The sequence below is a fragment of the Podarcis raffonei genome, chromosome 17 (assembly GCF_027172205.1).
Source record: "Podarcis raffonei isolate rPodRaf1 chromosome 17, rPodRaf1.pri, whole genome shotgun sequence".
NCBI lineage: Eukaryota > Metazoa > Chordata > Lepidosauria > Squamata > Lacertidae > Podarcis > Podarcis raffonei.
The window spans coordinates 31,144,235-31,163,860 of NC_070618.1; the positions used below are offsets into that span (position 1 = coordinate 31,144,235).

General features: G+C 45.8%; 1 protein-coding gene across 5 annotated transcripts in view; it reads right to left on the bottom strand.

The window, feature by feature from the left end:
- The window catches only part of SLC44A2 (solute carrier family 44 member 2), a 56,403-nt gene that overhangs the window by 24,379 nt on the left and 12,398 nt on the right, over nt 1–19,626 (bottom strand). For 3 of the 5 annotated variants that reach the window (XM_053370740.1, XM_053370737.1, XM_053370736.1), the window contains exons 2-6: nt 8,992–9,040; nt 6,414–6,487; nt 5,205–5,289; nt 3,925–4,009; nt 115–240 (exon numbers count right to left, since the gene is read on the bottom strand). In XM_053370740.1, coding sequence (XP_053226715.1) covers nt 115–240; nt 3,925–4,009; nt 5,205–5,289; nt 6,414–6,487; nt 8,992–9,040 — 419 coding nt within the window. Of the gene's footprint in view, nt 1–114; nt 241–3,924; nt 4,010–5,204; nt 5,290–6,413; nt 6,488–8,991; nt 9,041–15,515; nt 15,638–19,626 lie in introns of those variants that run through there. The other 2 variants (XM_053370739.1, XM_053370738.1) reach the window with 1 other exon arrangement.

The window sequence follows — 19,626 nt, forward strand, 5'->3', positions numbered from 1 at the left end:
TTCCTGCCCAAAGGAGGAGAACCTCCCAGGAAAGCAAAGCCAAAAGCAGAACGGAAGATCACCCTTAAGTCTGAACTAGTTCCTAGCCATTATGCATCCGTAATGCTCACTCACCTTCTTCCGGTTTTTAAATTCTGGGACACAAAATTGCTCATAGTATTTGAGTTCCTCGCTGGCTGCGCCACCTGTTGAGGCCTGCAGGTAGGTGAGGTACCGATCTGGGCACTTTTCAACACAGATCTGAAACAGTCGCAAGAAGCACAGCAATTTAGTGTCTCAATTCAGACACAACTTATCTAGCAGGTTCCAATTCCCAGCAGCAGTGACAAATCTCTACATTACAGTGGTACCTTGGTTCTCAAACTTAATCGGTTCTGGAAGTCTGTTCCAAAACCAAAGCATTCCAAAACCAAGGCACGCTTTCCCAGAGAAAGTAATGCAAAACAGGTGGTGCAGGGGCTCCTTTAAACTTCTCCCTTGAGGGGAGTGCAGCCGCGAACCCCTCAATGGAAAGTGTGATGGAGCCTGCACCTCCCCAGCTGAGCAGCCTCGATCCAGCTCCTTTTCCCATGCAAGCATCAACGCTGCGTAGCGGAGCAGCCTGATCCCACTCCCACTTGCAAGGAGCAGGCGGAGGGGTGGCGGCGACAACCCCTGCCTGCTCACTTGCCGCCCCTGTTCAGCCTTCCCTCACTCAGCACCGGGGCCTCTGGAGCTGGAGGAAGGGGTGGTTGCTGTGGTGATGGAGAGACCCAGCGCTGGAGGGTGGCAGGTGCCTGCTCGCTTGCTGCCCGGCCTGCCTTCCCGTACTCGGAAAACGGAAGTGTGGAACTCAAACTGGAAGTTTTACTCAGAACAGAGCACGTTCAGCTTCCCAAAAAAGTTCGAAAACCAGAATACTCATTTCCAGGTTTGAAGTGTTCGGGCTCCAAGTAGTTCAAGAACTAAGCTGTTCGAAAACCAAGGTACCAGTGTATTTGGCAGTTTTGTTCACATAGGGCATTTTGTTTTTGTTTTTTCACCCATTATTATTATTATTATTATTATTATTAATTTATTTATACCCCGCCCATCTGGCTGGGCTTCCCCAGCCACTCTGGGTGGCTTCCAACAAAATATTAAAATACAGTAATGCTTCCTAATTCTTTCATTTTGACTCCATCCCAATGTTACCTTTCCCCATTTTCCTCTGTTTTGTCTCTAATGTGCAGTTGTCCTGGACCACCCCACATTCCTTTGTTTTTCTTTCATCTAGCATCATAACCTTGGCCCCACTACTGGGGAAAATTATTCGTGTCTTCTCTTGAGAACCCTTATATGATGGATTCCTTAAGGGACAACTACAAACGATATAATTTATTTGAACCAGGACTGCAGTGCTAAATTAATGAATTGGTTAGATCAACTTTTAACTGACTGAAAAGGTATCTCAGTGTGGTTTTTTTGATCTAGAATTGTATAATAAATTGTGTACCATACATAAAATAACAGAATCGTCAATAGTCCCAAGTCTGGGTAAAAGGCAGGATATAAATAATACTATAACATTGTATCAAGACTGTAAACATTTTACATTTTCTGAAAAAGAGTACTGAACAAATGAATTCCAATTTAACACAAAACTTCTTAGGTCAGCCAGCCTTTCTTGTCTTCTTGAAACGAGCTGATGCAAGAGTTTTACCATATATGTGCTGCAGACCTTATTCAACCCATCTTTCGATTGTGGACCTTGTGGTATAGATCTATTCTGGCCATAATAGTTACGTTTGACACCAGTTCTTCTTTCCTTTTAGTTATCAAATGTTCAATGTAACCAAATGATAATATCCATGGTGTTAATTACTACGTGAGTAATTCAACTGATAATTTCAAACACCTCTTTCAAAATCATTGACCACTTCCAGATGTCTACCACAGGTAAAAGGCATTGGCTCCTAGTCTAATATATTTCCAGCAACAGAGAAGATTACTAACACATGCTAATGCAAACTTACAGTGGTGCTTGGCATCTGTAAATAAAGTTTCTCACTGCCTCCTCACTCATTATCCAGAAACTAACATCTAAATTATACACCAGGTGGTATTTACTGCCAACAAAGCTACATCACACGTCCTCACCACACTCTAAACGTGTCAAGAAAACTGTGACAGAGTGAGATCTTATTTCCATATGCAGATTTGCCGTAAAATATAAAGAATTACTGGGTACAAACATCAGATCACATAAATAAAACTGCAGGATATTCTATCGATCCAGAACCCATAACAGCATTGCTAAACCACCTCGGTAAAGACAACATCCCCCCAGTATAAATAATTTTGATTATATTACCTATAACAGTTGCCACATTTTAAAGTAACCTTATACTGGAAAAAACCAAAACAACCTAAGAAAAAGAGAATCATTACAGTGTGGTAGACCTCACTCAATTGAAAACCATGTCAAACCCTGAATATCCTGACCATTTCATAAATACTGTAAATGCCTCCCATTCTAACAAGCATGCTCTCTTTTGAAGACTTTTTAATAAACAGCGTCTTGAAACATAACGGCACGCTTCTGTACCAATGTATTATTCACCAAACAAGGCTTCACTATCTCTCTTTTAATACAGGACTTTTAAAGCAGTTTTCCACATTCAAATTAAAGTCTGGAACACCTAGCCCAGGGTGTATCTGACTTGATACTCTGATAGCAAGGGAGAACTAAAGAAGAGTACGGCAATGGTAAAATCAAGAGAATAATAGATTACTGCAACACATACATGGGGCTGCCCCTGAAACTTCATCGGGTGCAGAATTCAGTGGCCGGGTAGCTCACCGGGGCAAAACAGTTCGAGCATATTAAACTGATCCTGGCCCGACTCCACTGGCTGCCAATCAGTTTCTGGGCCCAATTCAAAGTGCTGCTTTTGACCTATAAAGCCTTAAATGCCTCAAGGGCCTGCAATACCTAAAGGACTGCCTTTCTCCATATGAACCTACCTGGACCCTGAGATCATCTTCTAAGGCCCTTCTTCGCATGCCTCCTCCGCAAAAGTCCAGAGGGCAGCAACATGAGAACGGGCCTTTTCTGCAGTGGCTCCGCACTTTTGGAACGCTCTCCCCAGGAAGGCTCACCTAGCACCTTCATTACATCTCTTTAGGCGCAAGGCTAAAATATTTCTCTATAACCAGGCCTTTCGCTAATGAACAATTCTGTGACCTTTTAAATGTGTTTGTGGGAGGCTGGGTCATTGGTTTGTTTCTGTTTTTGTCTTATTAGGTATTTTGAGTTCTCATTTTGCATTTTAATCTTGTGAACCACTCTGTGATCTTTGGATGAAGGGTGATATACAGATAATAATAATAATAATAATAATAATAATAATAATAATAATAATTGTTATTCTGACCTACACACACACACATTCATACATCCCTGCATCACATTAAACTGAGGCTGTTTCAACATGAAGAGCACAACCTCTGTGACAGGTCACAGATTTACATCCTTTTAATTTTACTGATTCCATGTGCACTTGTGGTGGGGTTCTAGTGAGAAGCTGACATCTCTCAGAGGGAGGCAGCAAACAGCTTCAGGGACTTCAAAGAAAAGGCAAACATCACCCATTCAACCAGGATAGATTGTTCAAAACTGCTTTCTTTCTTTCTCTGGGCAGCTGCTCTTTGAAGTCCCTGCCCTCCCTTCCCATTTCCCCAATGTGACCAAGAGAGGACATAAGCCATCCTTGCTCTGACTCTCTCCCCATGCACTTTACTGGGCAACATGACACATCAGCCTGTCTATATCCAGATATCATTGAGCAAAAGCAATCCACCTTCCTTGTTGTCCATGAAGTTTTGTCCTATGCAGACGAGCGCAAAGCTCTTGCAATTCTGACCTCTCTGGGACAAAGGTATTGACAAGGAGAGAAACTTTACCTGTGTGGTGGGACACTGAAACTCCAACAGCACCAAAGGGCTGGCACATTTCACGATGTTGAAGTAGAACAAGAAAGGTTTATTCCTGGAAACAGAGAAAGGACCATAAGAACATCCAAGCCAGCATATGTTTCTATCAGTAGACGGGTCCCAAAAGTTCAGCAAGTCTGACATACTGTGGAGAACTAGAAGATGGAGATCGCTCATGCCAGCAGACTCTCCTGAACCACTTCTGAACGGGTTAGAATTCTCTACGTAGACCAGCCAGCACTGCTTGGGGATCACAGACAAAGCCATGTGCCAAGGGTTACCAGCCTTAGCCATCACCAATTCTTAAAATGAAAGTTGCCACAGCTCAGGCCTATCTGGAAGTGACACCACGTAACCCATGCTGCCTGAAGACTCAGTGTGGTTGCCTACTGGGAGGAGAATGCAGTCTGCAAATGCCGAAATACACCCCGTCTTATGTAATTGCCCCTGAAATTTCATACGCAACTGGGGGGGGGAGCCACTTCTCCTTATTCTATCCTCTCACACTGCTCTGGCTTCCTCTCCCTCACTGAATTCAATGCCACCTCATTGGAGAGGGTGACAAGGAGAGTCAGAGGAAAGGCCCACCAGATTTCCTGTACAGCAGAGGTGAGGAACACCTTTGGGCCAGAAGGCTGGAATCAACCATGGCTGATCCTCCATGGGTTACTTTGATGGGCAAGTGGGGTTGCCCACCTGCTAATCACCTCAGGCGTGAGGTGTTTCAAGCCATGGCTGCAAAGGAAGTATCAGGAGCTTGCTCTTGAAAGGGCCAATATCTGGTGTCAGATGTGGCTCACCCAAAACACTCTTGTGAACCAAAGCAAGAGAACGGTTGGGCCTAACTAGGCCCATGGTTCAGAATGATCCCACCACTGCTGTAGAGGCATAGATTTTCATTCCTGGTTTCACTTGGCCTAGAATACCACTATTTGGGGTTTCCTGACATCCATCTGGCATGTGACACAATTGGCCCCAACTGACTGTGTCAACTCAGAAGAACATTCCAAGGGGGACTTTAGATGCCGCAGAACATTCCAGAATTCCACATTATGGGGGAAAACGAGTAGCCTCATGAGTAAGACAAGCAGGCCTTGCAAGAAACGAAGCTGTCCCTTTTCTACCCAGAAGAGATGACATGGAAAGGCAATCGGGAAAGGGAAGATGCATGTGCAAAATTCTCTCGTAATACAAAGTGCCTCATTGGCTATACTCGTGCAGATAACAAAGGATTTTTCTAAGCCACCTACTCGTTGGGGGTTCCGGCCTGGCCACAGAACTGCCCACGGCTATCTGTGGGGTAGATCACCTTCCGGGGGTCTCCTTGTGTCCATGCTGAAAAGACAGAAATCCAGAGCTTGACAATGTGCTCCCCTCCACATTGTGCAACATCATCCAGTTTCCCCAGCAACTGCTTCACATGTTATTCACATGTACATTTCATCCTTCAACTTATGAGCTATGTTAACCTACGAAAGAAGGTATTTTGCTCAAGACTGTGCCGTGACTTGGTATTTGAATCCAAGTCCAAGTCTCCACCCACTGTGTTAAACTGCCTCTCTGTCAAGAGTCTCCCAAATCTGCATGCAGCCACTCACAATATTAAAGGGGTTCCGCATATCACCCATGCGACTCAGCCCTGGGTGAGAAATGGCAACATATGGCCAACTAAGACACCACTCAGCACAGGCACCATCACCATGTTATTCTACATGAGCAACCCCTCCAAAAAGAGACAGAGGGAGGAGGCAATAAGATATTATCAGGGCAATTTCATGGCCTACCATGAATTCAGTCCCACAGCTCATGTAGATTCCTAAGAACCATGGTTTGCTGTTGTTATTTTCTTTGTTTTAAAAAAGAGAATGTTTCATTGGTAGTTCAGTTGATAGAGCACGAGACTCTTAATCTCAGGGATGTGGGTTTGAGCCCCACACTGGGCAAAATATTCCTGCATTAAAGGAGGTTGGACTAGATCAGCGGTTCTCAACTTGTGGGTCCCCAGATGTTGTTGAACTATAACTCCCATCATCCCTGAGCTCTGGCCTTGCTAGCTAGGGATGATGGTAGTTGTAGTCCAACAATATCTGGGGACCCACAGGTTGAGAACCGCTGGACTAGATGATCCTCATGTTCCCTCCAGCTCTACAATTCTATGATTCATGGCTATGAAGATGTGCATTCCACACAAAAAAGAATTTGCTTAAACCCCCCGTTTTCATAACGGTGCACCTTCTTGCCGCATGTCCTCTTTTTTCAGGACACTTTTACTTTTTCATGGGTATGTAAAATGAGAGTCATCATAGTAATCCATAGTTAAACAAAGAAGTCGACAAATGTGTCCTCTTTTTTTGCTCTTCAAAATATGGCAACCCTACATCTACTTGCCCGGTCACCAGCAACACTCAGCTGTTGCCTAGAGCCAGAGAAAGGGAGATGGAGAGTTCTACAACACATACCCACGACTCCCACGGCGATGTAGCCCACAATGGCAACCAGAAGCAAGATGCAGCAGATGATATCGGTGCAACCCCTGAAGGAGAAAGCAAAAGGATTGAGAGCTATACAACCGTCATGCTCTGCTTGTGTTCTGTTCCCCACAGTCTGGTGGCTTTGATGCCTTGATCCCCTCTCCCCACAGCAGATTCGCAACTTCAGTATTTTATTTCTATTTTCATAAGCCCTGAATCAAACCAATCTCGCCAATAGAGGCGAAGGCAGTTAAGAGAAAAAATACTCAGGGACCCTGGACAACGTATAAAGTACTCCTAAAGGAGGATAATAACCAACTGAAATTAAAAAGCTTGGGGGAAATAAGAGAGTGTATTGTTGATTGGTTTCAATATCACCAATTATTTGAGACATTCAAAATTGATAAACAAAGGGGTTTTTCCACTGAGACTTCCAGATTTGAATCGGATTTGGTGAATTCCAGAATTAAAACACTTTCTAAAGTATACCGACTCCTCCTTGACTGGGAAGGCAACAAGGAGGAGGTTACTGGAAGTGAAAAATGTATTTATGTATTATAAGATTTGGGGCATGAGCAAGTACCCAGCGATACTGACCCTCAATGCTAGCCCTGGTATATACTTTTAAATCATAAAAAGACACAAGCAGCATTTAAATAGTTTTAGAAAGCACACCTGAAGCATGGGGGATGGGCAAAATGAAGTAACTCCATATCTGAAGTGGAAACAAGTAGTGCCTTTCAACTGCAGTACAAAGGCAGGAAGAGAAGCTCACCTTGTGGGGGAGAGAAAGGTGCATGCTCCTGTTTTTAGCGATATCTGTATACGCTTTTTGCTGCTACTTTCTGCTACGGGTTCTTAAAAGAGGGTGTGTGTGCGTGTGTAAAAACTCAGCTCTCCTAGTCCTTTAAGTCAAAAGAAACCAACACAGAAAAAGCAAACAAAGTAAATCCAGATAGACGAACAAACAGCTTCACTGGGTTTAAGTCAGAGTCTATTTTTGCAATCTCTTAGTTTCCATCAGGGCAGTTCTGCCACAAGATAGAAGGGCTAGTATATTATGACACAAAGCTGTGTTTCCGTTCCACCACTCGGGCATTTCTTTGCCTCTGGATGAAAATGTGTGTTTGAAGCCTTTGCTCAAGTCACCTGTGACTCTCTCCTGGCAAGGCTGCTGGGGCCTGGATTGTGCTTGTGTGGCTTGATCTGAGGGAGGAGGTCGGAGGGCAGATGGTCCTGCCTCTTGGGCAAAGGGACTGGACCTCTTGACCTTTGATCATTCTAGCACTTCAATTCCATAACTGATGAAAGGCTCCTCCATCATATTCCCAGGCAGAACAGAAATCACTCATTTTTAAAACAACAACATCCATCATCATGAGGCAATAAAGCTGAATAGTGATTATAAGCTGATCAATTTAAGGCGGCGTATCACATGTAGGTCCATGAAAGTAAAGTTAAAAGGTAAATATTTGATTAATTTATAAACACCATTTGACATTTCGGCAAAACATTAATTCGACAGGTGTTTTACTCAAGATAGACCTATTGAAATTAATGGACCTAACTTAGTCACGTTCCTTAATTTCAGTGGGTTTACTATGAGTAAAACTTAGTTCAATACCACCCCAAAATGTTTGAATCTCTTACAGTGTGTGCCATGTGGCAGCCTATGTCAACACGGCAATTATATAGGGCTATAAATATTGTATTCTAGATCAGACAATAAAAAAGAAAACAAAATATATTTGTGCAACAATGTAAAGGTAAAGGTAAAGGGACCCCTGACCATTAGGTCCAGTTGTGGCCGACTCTGGGGTTCCGGTGCTCATCTCACTTTATTGGCCAAGGGAGCTGGCATACAGCTTCCGGGTCATGTGGCCAGCATGACTAAGCCGCTTCTGGCGAACCAGAGCAGCGCACGGAAACACCGTTTACCTTCCTGCCGGAGCGGTACCTATTTATCTACTTGCACTTTGACGTGCTTTCGAACTGCTAGGTTGGCAGGAGCAGGGACCGAGCAACGGGAGTGCACCCCATTGTGGGGATTCAAACCGCCGACCTTCTGATCAGCAAGTCCTAGGCTCTGTGGTTTAACCCACAGTGCCATCTGCGTCCCCTGTGCTACAATGAAGAGGTAATAAATAAGCTTTGACAGAAGGCAGAGGAGTGTAGAGAAGAAGAGCCCCAGCTTAGAGACTCCATGGAAGCTGAGTGGTCCAGGCAAGAAAACAACCCAGTCTCATTGCAAACATCCTGACTCCCATGAAGCAAGCGCCAAGAAAGTACACAGGTAGAATGGCCTCCCTTTGCCACCTCCACACACCAAGACACAAAAGCTTGCCAGATCCCATGCAGCAGCTATGCACAGAATCATTTCATTTTGGTATTTTGAGTCTTAGGGTTGCAGGATTTGCATATACAGCAGCATGCCCCTCTTACTTTCCAAAATGCGGGTGGGGGTGACGGCAATTCAGAACAAGAGACAGCATCCCCTGGCAGTGTTCCCTTCCACACACGCTTTGCAAAACACCATCACACACCTTCACCAACAGGTTGCTCTTACCTGTCATATATGGGGCCTTTGAAAGTTGGGTCATATTTTTGGGGTGTCCCTAGGGGGGAAAAAGAGAAAGAATATATGTACTAAGTTAAGCAGTTACAGAAGGCAGGAACAGGATAATTGGGAAATATATTGATTTTAAGTACATCCATCTTTTCGGACGTTCTCAGGTAGAAGCCCCACTAAAATGAACAGGACCCTGCCTTCTAAGCAGTGTGTGAGAGGGAGAGGGGTGTTACATAATTGCTTCAGGAACCTGGACAGCACTGAGGTTTTGCAAATGTGATAACCATCTTTTCAGTGAGCTGGACCACCACTTCCTCTCCTGGCACCTCAACCTTTTAACAGCTGTGCAACTTTATTTTTTTTTTATATAAATTTTTTTATTGCTTTTTTCCAGAATCTAAATCCATCATCAATAACACAACAAAAGCGGTTTTACAGAAAGAAAAAGAAATTAAACAAGAAAAAATTCATTTTTCGAAGTCTTTTTTTTTTTTTTTTTCATCATCCACTGGACTTCCCCATCTCCTCCATCCCTGCATTCTTTATAATAAATATAAACAGCAAATTAATACCTTGTAGGAAACAGCTGTGCAACTTTAAAGGAACAAAAGACCTGGATAAGAAAAGTCAAGTCTTCTGCATTATTCTAGGACAGATACCAGACAGTAAGGAAGGTAGGGCTTCTGAACCTGGAATATTTCTGTAATAAGACATGGAAATTGTGGCAGGTGGAGATCATAGTACCTTAGTACATCAGAGGTGAAAAAAGCTGCTGCCAACATTCCTCCTTCTGTAGAATAAAAATTTGTACACAGTCCACCAACCACAAATTTCCACAGACTCACTGATGGGCTAAACTTCTCCCATCTACTGTCCCTTGCCTCCAGGAACAACTTATCCCCAGCCTCTCATCTGTGAAGTTTGATCATCCACCACCTTCAGAGCTCACACTTTGTCCAAAAACACCGTTGTATATTTCTCCCCTTGATTTCATTGTTTTATCTTTTTGTAAACTGCTTTGAGGTTTTTCACAATCAGGTAGCGTAATACATTTTATGAAATAAATCAATAATAAATAAGAGCCTTTCCATACAAACCCCAGCCCATGTCCATGCAATTCGATTTGTCAGTCTAAGCCATAATTAGGCAAACTAAGGCCCGGGGGCCGGATCCGGCCCAATCGCCTTCTAAATCCGGCCCGTGGACAGTCTGGGAATCAGTGTGCTTTTACGTGAGTAGAATGTGTCCTTTTATTTAAAATGCATCTCTGGGTTATTTGTGGGGCATAGGAATTCATTCATCCCCCCCCCCAAAAAATAGTCTGCCCCCCCCAAGGTCTGAGGGAGAATGGACTGGCCCCCTGCTGAAAAAGTTTGCTGACCCCTGGTCTAAGCTCTCATTTCTCTCCCCTCCGTTGCCTTGGGACCCTCAGCAGTTGTTATAGTCCAGTCCCAAACAGCCTGAAAGTCTAAGGCATACACCCTGCGCCCAGCTAGTCTATTGCACTGAGTCACCCTATAAGCTCCTCTCCCTCCCTCTTGGTTAACCGACAGGGAGGGTAAAAAGAGGGAGAGGAATCATCCCAGCCAAAAGCAAAGCAGTAGCTATGGGGATGCCCTGTCACTGCGCACCAGAAGCAGGAAGGGAAATGGGGGAACCTCCTCCTATACAGAAGGAGCAAAATTCTTTGCAAATTTGAATGGCGAGGGGTAAGCCACTCAGGATATGCTCCTGCACGGATAGACAAAGGAGTAGGTGAAGCAGGGAGTCTGTGTTTCAAAGCTAAGCAAGTGAATAATCCCAGGAATAGCTGCAGAACAGGTTCTCTGCTGGTGGTTCCAGGCTGTAACTGGAAATTTTCAGAGAGAGAAGCACACACAAATATCTCTCAACGAGGGATTCTCGTCAGAACTTCACCTTAATCTGTGTTTAGCCAGGAAATGGTCTTCGATAGCTATCCTCCAGAACACATTTTTATTCAAATGTATAATCTGCCCTATCGTATGGGTTTGGGGGCAAGTGATAAATGAAGTAATGGTAGGAAGAGAAGGCCTCTCCTCATGTGCAGAGCTCCTCTTCCACACTGGCGAGCCAAACCCACAAGCCTTCACACATCATGTGTTAATAGCAAGCCCATCTTCTAGGCATGCCTTCTGGTGCAGACTGGAGCACCTCTCAATTTAGAAACTGGAGTGATCCCCACCTCCTTCACCCCAACTGAACTTTCCCAGCCCAGCAAACAGTCACTCCTTTCATCCACAGGCTGCAATGCCTCCCATTCACCAAATAAGATTTCTCTGGTTAGACACCAGCCAATGAAGCAAAATACTTTTCTCTATACCAGCATAGACTCCCCGGCCGAAAAGCCCTGGAATCGTTGCAAACCTCAGATATTATTATCTGCTCTAAAGTGCATCTGCACGACAGGCCTGAGGTTCCAGGAGAAACAGACAGGCTGGTGGTAAAGGCAACATCTTTTTTTACTTTGCCCCACCTCCCAGTTGCACTTTCAGTAGGTACAGGCCTCCTCTGTCATCACTACTATTGCCTCCCCTTTGCAAAGGCCCTGCTGCAAATAGAGATGGGAGTCTTGCCAGCCTAATTTTACACCCTCTAAAATGGCATCATGTCCCCCACTCACCCTGACTCAAAAGGGGGAAATTCTGAGTAAGCTGAAGTTCATTGTTCAAGATTCTTAAATCAGGTATTACTTTAGAATGCAAATAAAATGCAGTATGGTTTTTCACAACACACATCCTTACGATTCTTTTCAAGTGGGGATTGGGTTTGGATATTCCTCAAATTTCAATTAAAAGCAACCCCTATAGACAACTGATATCATTTCCTGAAGCAGCCTTAACTCGCCACTTTAGCTGGGCAACTGTGAACGCTGCCCTTTGCTTAGAATGGCTTCCTTATATGTAATATTGGGCAAAATACAATACTAGCACCCCAGGAAAATGACTGGAGACACCAGGGCTAGAGGTAAGGTCAGATATTCAACTGTTCTATTGATTTCTTTCAACAACTCTCTTGTTTCATTCTGCCAGAGTATTCACTGCCAATGCAGTTCCAGCAAATGCATGCTCTCCATGCTGGAGGAAATTCTTGGTTCGGTTCCCATTATATGTGGCTTTGCATATACACCTCCTCCTGTCCTGGGTGGAAAACTCCATTTCCACAGGTCTCCCAAGAAAACACAGGTTTCAGGGAGAGGCAGAAAGGGACACAGAGTTTTCCACTTCAGCTTTGCATTTCAAAACGGCCGTTCTATTTCAGGGGAGTTTTGGGGACTTTGCAGAAAGGAAGTTGGGCACATCCCTGAGAACTACAGCCACTAGTCATTCCTTCCACCCCGATTCAAGGTTTCATACAGAATACAAGTGTGGCACAAAATTAGCCTGGGGCTGATCTTAGCATGAGCCACAAAGGAATTATGGACTGGCACCACTCTCAGCCAGTGAAGGGAAGACTGGAAGATATCCAATTTTCCCTGTTAGGAAAGGCGGGTTGGGGACTGATGAGTGATCTACTCATTTAACTTCTGGTGGGATGATTGCCAAGGGTAATCAAATAGACTTGAGTTCCGAAGTATGTCCAGAAGAAAAAGTCGCTTCCACTTCAGCATCTTTGCCCCCACATAGTAGCCATAATGTGGTAAAAGAAGTCCTGGAAGACTTACCGGTACTTGAAGTCTTCCCAGGTAGCCAATATTTATTTTATTTTATTATTTTATTTATTTAACAAAATTACTTTCCGCCTACTCACAAGCAGAAAAACGGTTGACAAAAATTAAGGCAAAGTTAAAAATGGTTGCTGTTTTTTAAGAAATCAAAATATAATTAAAACCAACAGCTAAAATGAATTAAATTCACTTGCAACAATGTAGTCTGGATGAACAAATGAATTCAGCACAAGGGCTAGTATGGAAGTAATCCCATGGAAAATAACTTTATACTAAGGGTTTGGTGGTAAGATAAGGCTAAGATAAAGCACAACATGCTCGGCTATGTTGTGGAGAAGAGAGTACAAAATATTCTATTAGACATTTGGGGTGGGCAGGAGATTATTCTGATGGACATCTAACACCATCAGCCAGGCTTAAAGACTGTGCTTTATCTTGGGGGACAAATGCTCAACAAAATGGTTCAGTGTTGGGGAGGAAACACCCTTCAATATTTCTGATGCAGAACACTTTGTTTTCAGATGAGGCATGCATTTGCCACAGAGGTATCAGAAACGAGATTTCTCCTGTATGTGTGAGAAAAGGCAGATTCTGCCTCTTTCAAGATACGCAAAAGTCACCTGCCAATTTTATAAGCATGGACATATATTTAAACCTGCTGCTCAGTTCATCTGGGGCACTTTTTAAAGTTGTTTTAAATATTCCAATTAATTAATCCGGCCAATGAATTGATTGCTGCAGTCCCAATTACCTCCTTGGGAGAAAAGGTGTTATATATAAAAGTAAACAACAAACAAACAAACAAACAAACAAACAACAGTGACAGCACCACTGTCACTGTTTCTCCAAGTTTCTCCATGGGCAATTCCCAGAGAACATGTGAAGGGGGAGACTTTATTGCTACTATCAGGATACTTTGTTCCAGGTGCCTATGGAAAAATGGTTGCCGTTTAAGTGCTGAATTCCCTCCCCACTCCAGTATTATTATTACATTATTATTATTATTATTATTATTATTAGCCAGGAATACACCAGCCAGAGGAGGGAGTTGGGATAAGCAAAGGGGCTGGTGACTGTGTGGGTTTGTGTATATATACATATTGTGTCTCGCCAGAGTGGTGCATGCTCTAGTTATCTCCCACTTGGACTACTGCAACGCGCTCTACGTGGGGCTACCTTTGAAGGTGACCCGGAAACTACAATTAATCCAGAATGCGGCAGCTAGACTGGTGACTGGGAGTGGCCGCTGGGACCACGTAACACCGGTTCTGAGAGATCTGCATTGGCTCCCAGTACGTTTCCGAGCACAATTCAAAGTGTTGGTGCTGACCTTTAAAGCCCTAAACGGCCTCGGTCCTGTATACCTGAAGGAGCATCTCCACCCCCATCGTTCAGCCCAGACATATTGAGATCCAGCGCCGAGGGCCTTCTGGAGGTTCCCTCATTGCGAGAAGTGAGGCTACAGGGAACCAGACAGAGGGCCTTCTCGGTAGTGGCGCCTGCCCTGTGGAACGCCCTCCCTTCAGATATGAAGGAAATAAGCAGCTATCTTCTCTTTAAAAGACATCTGAAGGCAGCCCTGTTTAGGGAAGTTTTTAATATTTAATGTTGTATTGTTTTTAACACTTGATTAGAAGCCGCCCAGAGTGGCTGGGGAAACTCAGCCAAATGGGTGGGGTATAAATAATAAATAATAATAATAATTGGTATGAGCTTTTGTGTGCATGCACACTTCTTAAGATACGAAAGCTCATACCAGTAACAAATTTAGTTGGTCTCTAAGGTGCTACTGGAAGGAATTTTTTTTATTTTGTTTCGACTAAGGCAGACCAACACGGCTACCTGTGTGTGTGTGTGTATACATACATATGTATACATACAGTACACGGCCAACAGTTTGTAGTTCTTTAGCCTTGCAGGGACATCCTGGTTCCCTTCCCCATAGCTAACCCCTGGCTGCCCCCTACACATCCCTTCTGCTGGGAGTGCGCAAAGAGAGAGAACAGCGGCGCGTAGTTTTGGAAGCATTCTTTCCGGAACTCGCAAGTTTCTCTGCTTAGACCGGGCGCGCGTTTTGAGCAAGGGAGGCGGCCGCTCGCCTACATTCCTCCCCGGCTACTGCGCTCCCCCAGACTCCCAGAAGGCGCCTGCGTTCCAGAGCAGCTTCGCAGCCCCACTGGGAATAGCAATCCGGTTTAAGGTTATGCGGAACTGAGCGCCCGGTGGTGCGCCCCGCCGTAAGAGGCGCGCACCCACGCCCGGGAGGACCCTTGGATGAGCGGGAGTAGTATTTTTAGTAAGCCCGTTTCCTAACCTCCACTCCAGAGGCGCATAAAGAAACTGCACCAGCAAGGACTTAAAATTGCCCGGAGGCGCATTGGGGGCGTCCCTAGCCCGGGAGGAGAGGAAGGGGCTCTACCCTTCTTCGCGCCCTCCCCACACCCACTGGAATTATTATTATTATTTATTCGGCAGCTGAACTAGTTCCCCTCCCCCCCTGCCCCATTGATTGAACCGACGCGATTGGCGCCAGCTGCTTCTTTCTGCCCAGAATTTAAACTTGCTCGGTGGCCGGTCTTAGACGGGAGGGACGGCGGTGCGCGGTACAACCCGGGTGGCACAAACAGCATCTGGCGCAGCTCGCGCTTTGGGGCACCTCGGGGAGACGCCGCCAAGGCCGAGCTGCCTTGCGCCCCAAGGCCCAGCCCCGCCTCGAGGGTTTGCAGCTTCCCGATGGTGGACGCCGAAGCCCCCATAGCGGGGCTGCGCGTGGCCACCTGCTGCCCGCACCCCCTCCCTCCTCGGAGGGCTCAGGGGTGGCAGCCTGGAGCCTTACCATGCTTGCCATAGTAACTCTCCTCTTCCCTCGCCATCCCAGCCGAGTTCCCCTCCTGCTCGCTGGCTTGCTTTCCTTCTTTCTCTCCTTCTCTCTCTCTCTCTCTCTCTCTCTCTCCTCCCTCCTTCCCCAGTCAGCTGCCGATCAACCGCCCAATGAGGCGCCTCGGGGGCCGAACTGGCCAAACCTGTAAAATACATTTGGAGGAAAGCAAAAAAGAAAAAAAAGAGGAGGCACGCCCTTGCCTTGCAAAGAGCCGGCTCGACCGAGGCTTCTTTATTTGCAAATAAAGTATTCGGAGGCGCCTGTCCACCCACCCCAATCCAGGAACTGTTACAGAAAAGCAGCAGAAGCAGCGGACCGGAGGGAAGCTGCCTCCGAGAGACCCTCTCCGGATCAAAGACGCCCCGCCCCAAGCCTTTTTGCACAAGGGAGGCGTTGCACGTGCGACTCGCTTCTCCATAACCAACAGGGTTGCCCCCTGTTCACTGAGCAGCTCAGACAAGAAAAAGAAAGCCAATCCCGACAAGGTGGGTTGGGGGGCGGCGGCACTGGGCTTAAATATTTTTCCAGCAACCAAGCTCACTGTGTGACCTTCGAGTAGCTAAACTTTCTCAACCAAGTAATTGCCTTGAGCAATCTGGAACAAATAATTGTCAGGCTAGCAGTCTAAAGAATGCAAGGCTCCCTCTGTTGGGCACCTGATCTTCTCTTCTGCCTCTCTCTTTCCACTTCCAAGCTACACTCACTCACTCACTCACTCACTGACTTTGCCCCAGGCCTGGTTCCCACAGCCACCACTCACACACCTACAGCTTCTACCTAACCAGGGGGCCAGGATGCACTAGTATGGCACTAAGCAGGTGCCTTGAGTTCATCACAGTTGCAATGTGTGTAAAAAGGTAAAGGTAAAGGACCCCTGACAGTTGTCGAGTCGCAGACGACTCTGGGGTTGCGGGGCTCATTTTGCTTTACAGGCCAAGGGAGCGGCGTTTGTCCGCAGGCAGTTTTTCTGGGTCATGTGGCCAGAATGACTAAGCTGCTTCTGGAAACCAGCACAGCGCACGGAAATGCCATTTACCTTCCCGCCGGAGAGGTACCTATTTATCTACTTGCACTGTTTGGCGTGCTTTTGAACTGCTAGGTTGGCAGGAGCTGGGACCTAGCAACGGCTGTACGCCGGCTCCCTCGGCCAGTGAAGCGAGATGAGCGCTGCAACCCCAGAGTCGTTCGCGACTAGACCCAATGGTCAGGGATCCCTTTACCTTTACCTTACTGGAGTTGGAGATGTCATTGGCTTAAGTTGTAAAACGACCATAAACAGACCGATGAACAGTGATAGGGTGCCTTTTCATGAAATTAACCCAAACCGACAATTAGGACTGGAAAAATCCCATGGACTCAGCATGCTCAGACACTTAGAGATTTGCACTGACACCTAAGAACATCACCCAGAAATCTGAAACACTTTCCAGCCCTGCACCTAATAATACTCTTCCACATTTGTTATGTATGCAACTTCTGAGCATGGTAAATGCTTCTCACACATTATGTGTAACTCTTACAACCACACTGTGTGTAAAGGCCAGGACTGCTATCCTTGTTTTGCAGACAGTGGGGACTGGCAGCTAGGAGATAACAGCTTGCTTCAAGCCATCTACTGAGTTTCTGGTAGAAGTGAAAGTTGCCCCAGGCACTTCCAGAACTGTAGCCGTGTGTGTGTGTGTGTGTGTGTGTGTATTCCTCGTTTACTAAAGCACATCATTGTCTCTTTCTTCAGGTTGCATGTTGTACAGATCAGTTACACACAAGGTCTCTAAAAAAAGGTAAAGGTAAAGGACCCCTGGATGGTTAAGTTCAGTCAAAGGTGACTATGGGGTGCGGTGCTCATCTCGCTTTCAGGCCGAGGGAAGTGGTGTTTGTTGGCAGGAGCTGGGACAGAGCAAACCGCCAATCATTGGCAAGCGCAACAGGCTCGGTGGTTTAGACCACAGCGACACCCACGTCCCATAAGGTCTCAAGGTCTCCACACCACTGTGAATAGGTGTTATCCTCAAACTGTATGTAAAGGCAATAGCCATGCACTACATGAGGGGTTGATGTGGGCTTTGGGGCCACACATCCCATGCCTCTTGGGATAGTTTGAGCCTACCCTTTCTCTTACTGCATGGGCAATGGCAGCAGCGGGGTGGTGGGGGTGTTAAGAATGCCTTGAAAGTTCCTGATGCAACCTACACTACAGATAACAAGCACAGGGGGTGCGGGCTAGAAGTTTCTCCTCTAGTGGAGGAAGGGAATCTGAATCCCCTTCCACTCTACATTTTGTTGTTGTTTAGTTGTGTCCAACTCTTCGTGACCCCATGGACCAGAGCATGCCAGGCACTCCTGTCTTCCACTGCCTCCCACAGTACTTATCACAGTTTGCATCACCACTGCTTAGAAAGCACAATCTTATATCTGAAACCTGTTTGGCTGGGCAAAGGGGAGGTGGGGTGCCAGCCCTGGGCTGTCTCACAGTTGCAAGGAGACTGCTGGCCCATTATTCTAGGAACAGACTGAGAAAGTATATCTGCATATTTCTGAAGGCGAGGGTGAAGCGTGTTATGTAATTTTAGATAGCCTGTGTCTCAGGTATGAAAACAGCAAGGAAACATCCATCTTAGGAGGCCTTGGTTCCTGGGGCAGCAATCAAAGCAGCCCACAGTCGGCTGCAATGATGGGATGGCATATGCTACCATGCTGGGAATGTGTTAGCTAATCATTTATTTATGAAACGTATGTATCTCTCCAGGGGTAGAACTGTATGGCAGAAAATGCCCACCCCTCCTGGCCCAAATGCTGTCAACAGCTCTGCTTCCGATTCTGATTATTTTGGGGCTGGGGGGGTGCTTTGGGGAGGGATTGTTCTTGGTCAAGGGCTAGGCAACCTGAACCTTGTCTGTAACTTTAAGAACTGTCGCTTGGGCTTGCTCCCTCCCTCCCTTCTATTCCTTTCTCCTCACCTGTCATGTCTTTCTGGATTGGGAGCCTGAGGGCAGGGATTGTCTTATTTGACTGTTTCCCCCCCTAATCCACACCTTTCTGGCTAAAGGGCAGGGTATAAATGCTGCAAGTAGGTAAGTAAACAAATAAATAAAAGTCACTTTTATGTAAAATGAAGCACAGAAAGAGACTAACATAAACAGTAACACCATTAAAACAGCTAAAACTACCAATGTGGAAGGATTCTATTAATACAAAAGAGCAGCGGGAACTTCTAAGATTCTGAGTTTCCAATAAAAAGGAAAAGCTATAGTAAACCAAAGACTTTCCCATGACATTAAACACAAGCAAGGAAGTGACTTTGCAGATCCACTTGGGGGAGAGGATTCTAAGGCACAGAAATCTTTCACTGCAGAAAGAGCGTCTACTTTGTGCCCAGAACATGAGTAAAGCCCTGCTCTCTAACCAAAGCGGGCAGGGAGGAATCTTAAGAGAGGACAGCCAGGTGGAACCTTGCGGTACCCACCAAAACTAGGCAACTTCCCCCAGTCCTTAAAAAGAAGGGTTTCTCCATTTAGTTTGAACAACCAACTGCAGCTGCAATGTGCCTCCTTCTTCTTAATGCAAATACAAATGCAGGAAAGAAGAGTCAGGATAGGTCATTCTGCAGCACAATTTTCAGCCACTGAAAAAGGAAGTTATTCTGTTATGAAAAAGTTCTCTAGTCAGAGGGCTCAGCTTCACAGGAAGCACCCATAAGCCCAAAGTAAACATTGCTGGGAACTGCTCCCAGTTTCCATTCATCTTGTTTCATAGCCGCTTACAGATGAGCTTTTGGATACATTTTCCCAGTCTTTTTCTGACCGTTCCTAATCTGGTGGCGCTGTGGGTTAAACCACAGAGCCTAGGACTTACCGATCAGAAGGTCGGCGGTTCGAATCCCCACGACGGGGTGAGCTCCCGTTGCTCAGTCCCTGCTCCTGCCAACCTAGCAGTTCGAAAGCACATCAAAGTGCAAGTAGACAAATAGGTACCACTCCGGCGGGAAGGTAAACGGCGTTTCCGTGCGCTGCTCTGGTTCACCAGAGGTGGCTTAGTCATACTGGCCACATGACCCGGAAGCTGTACG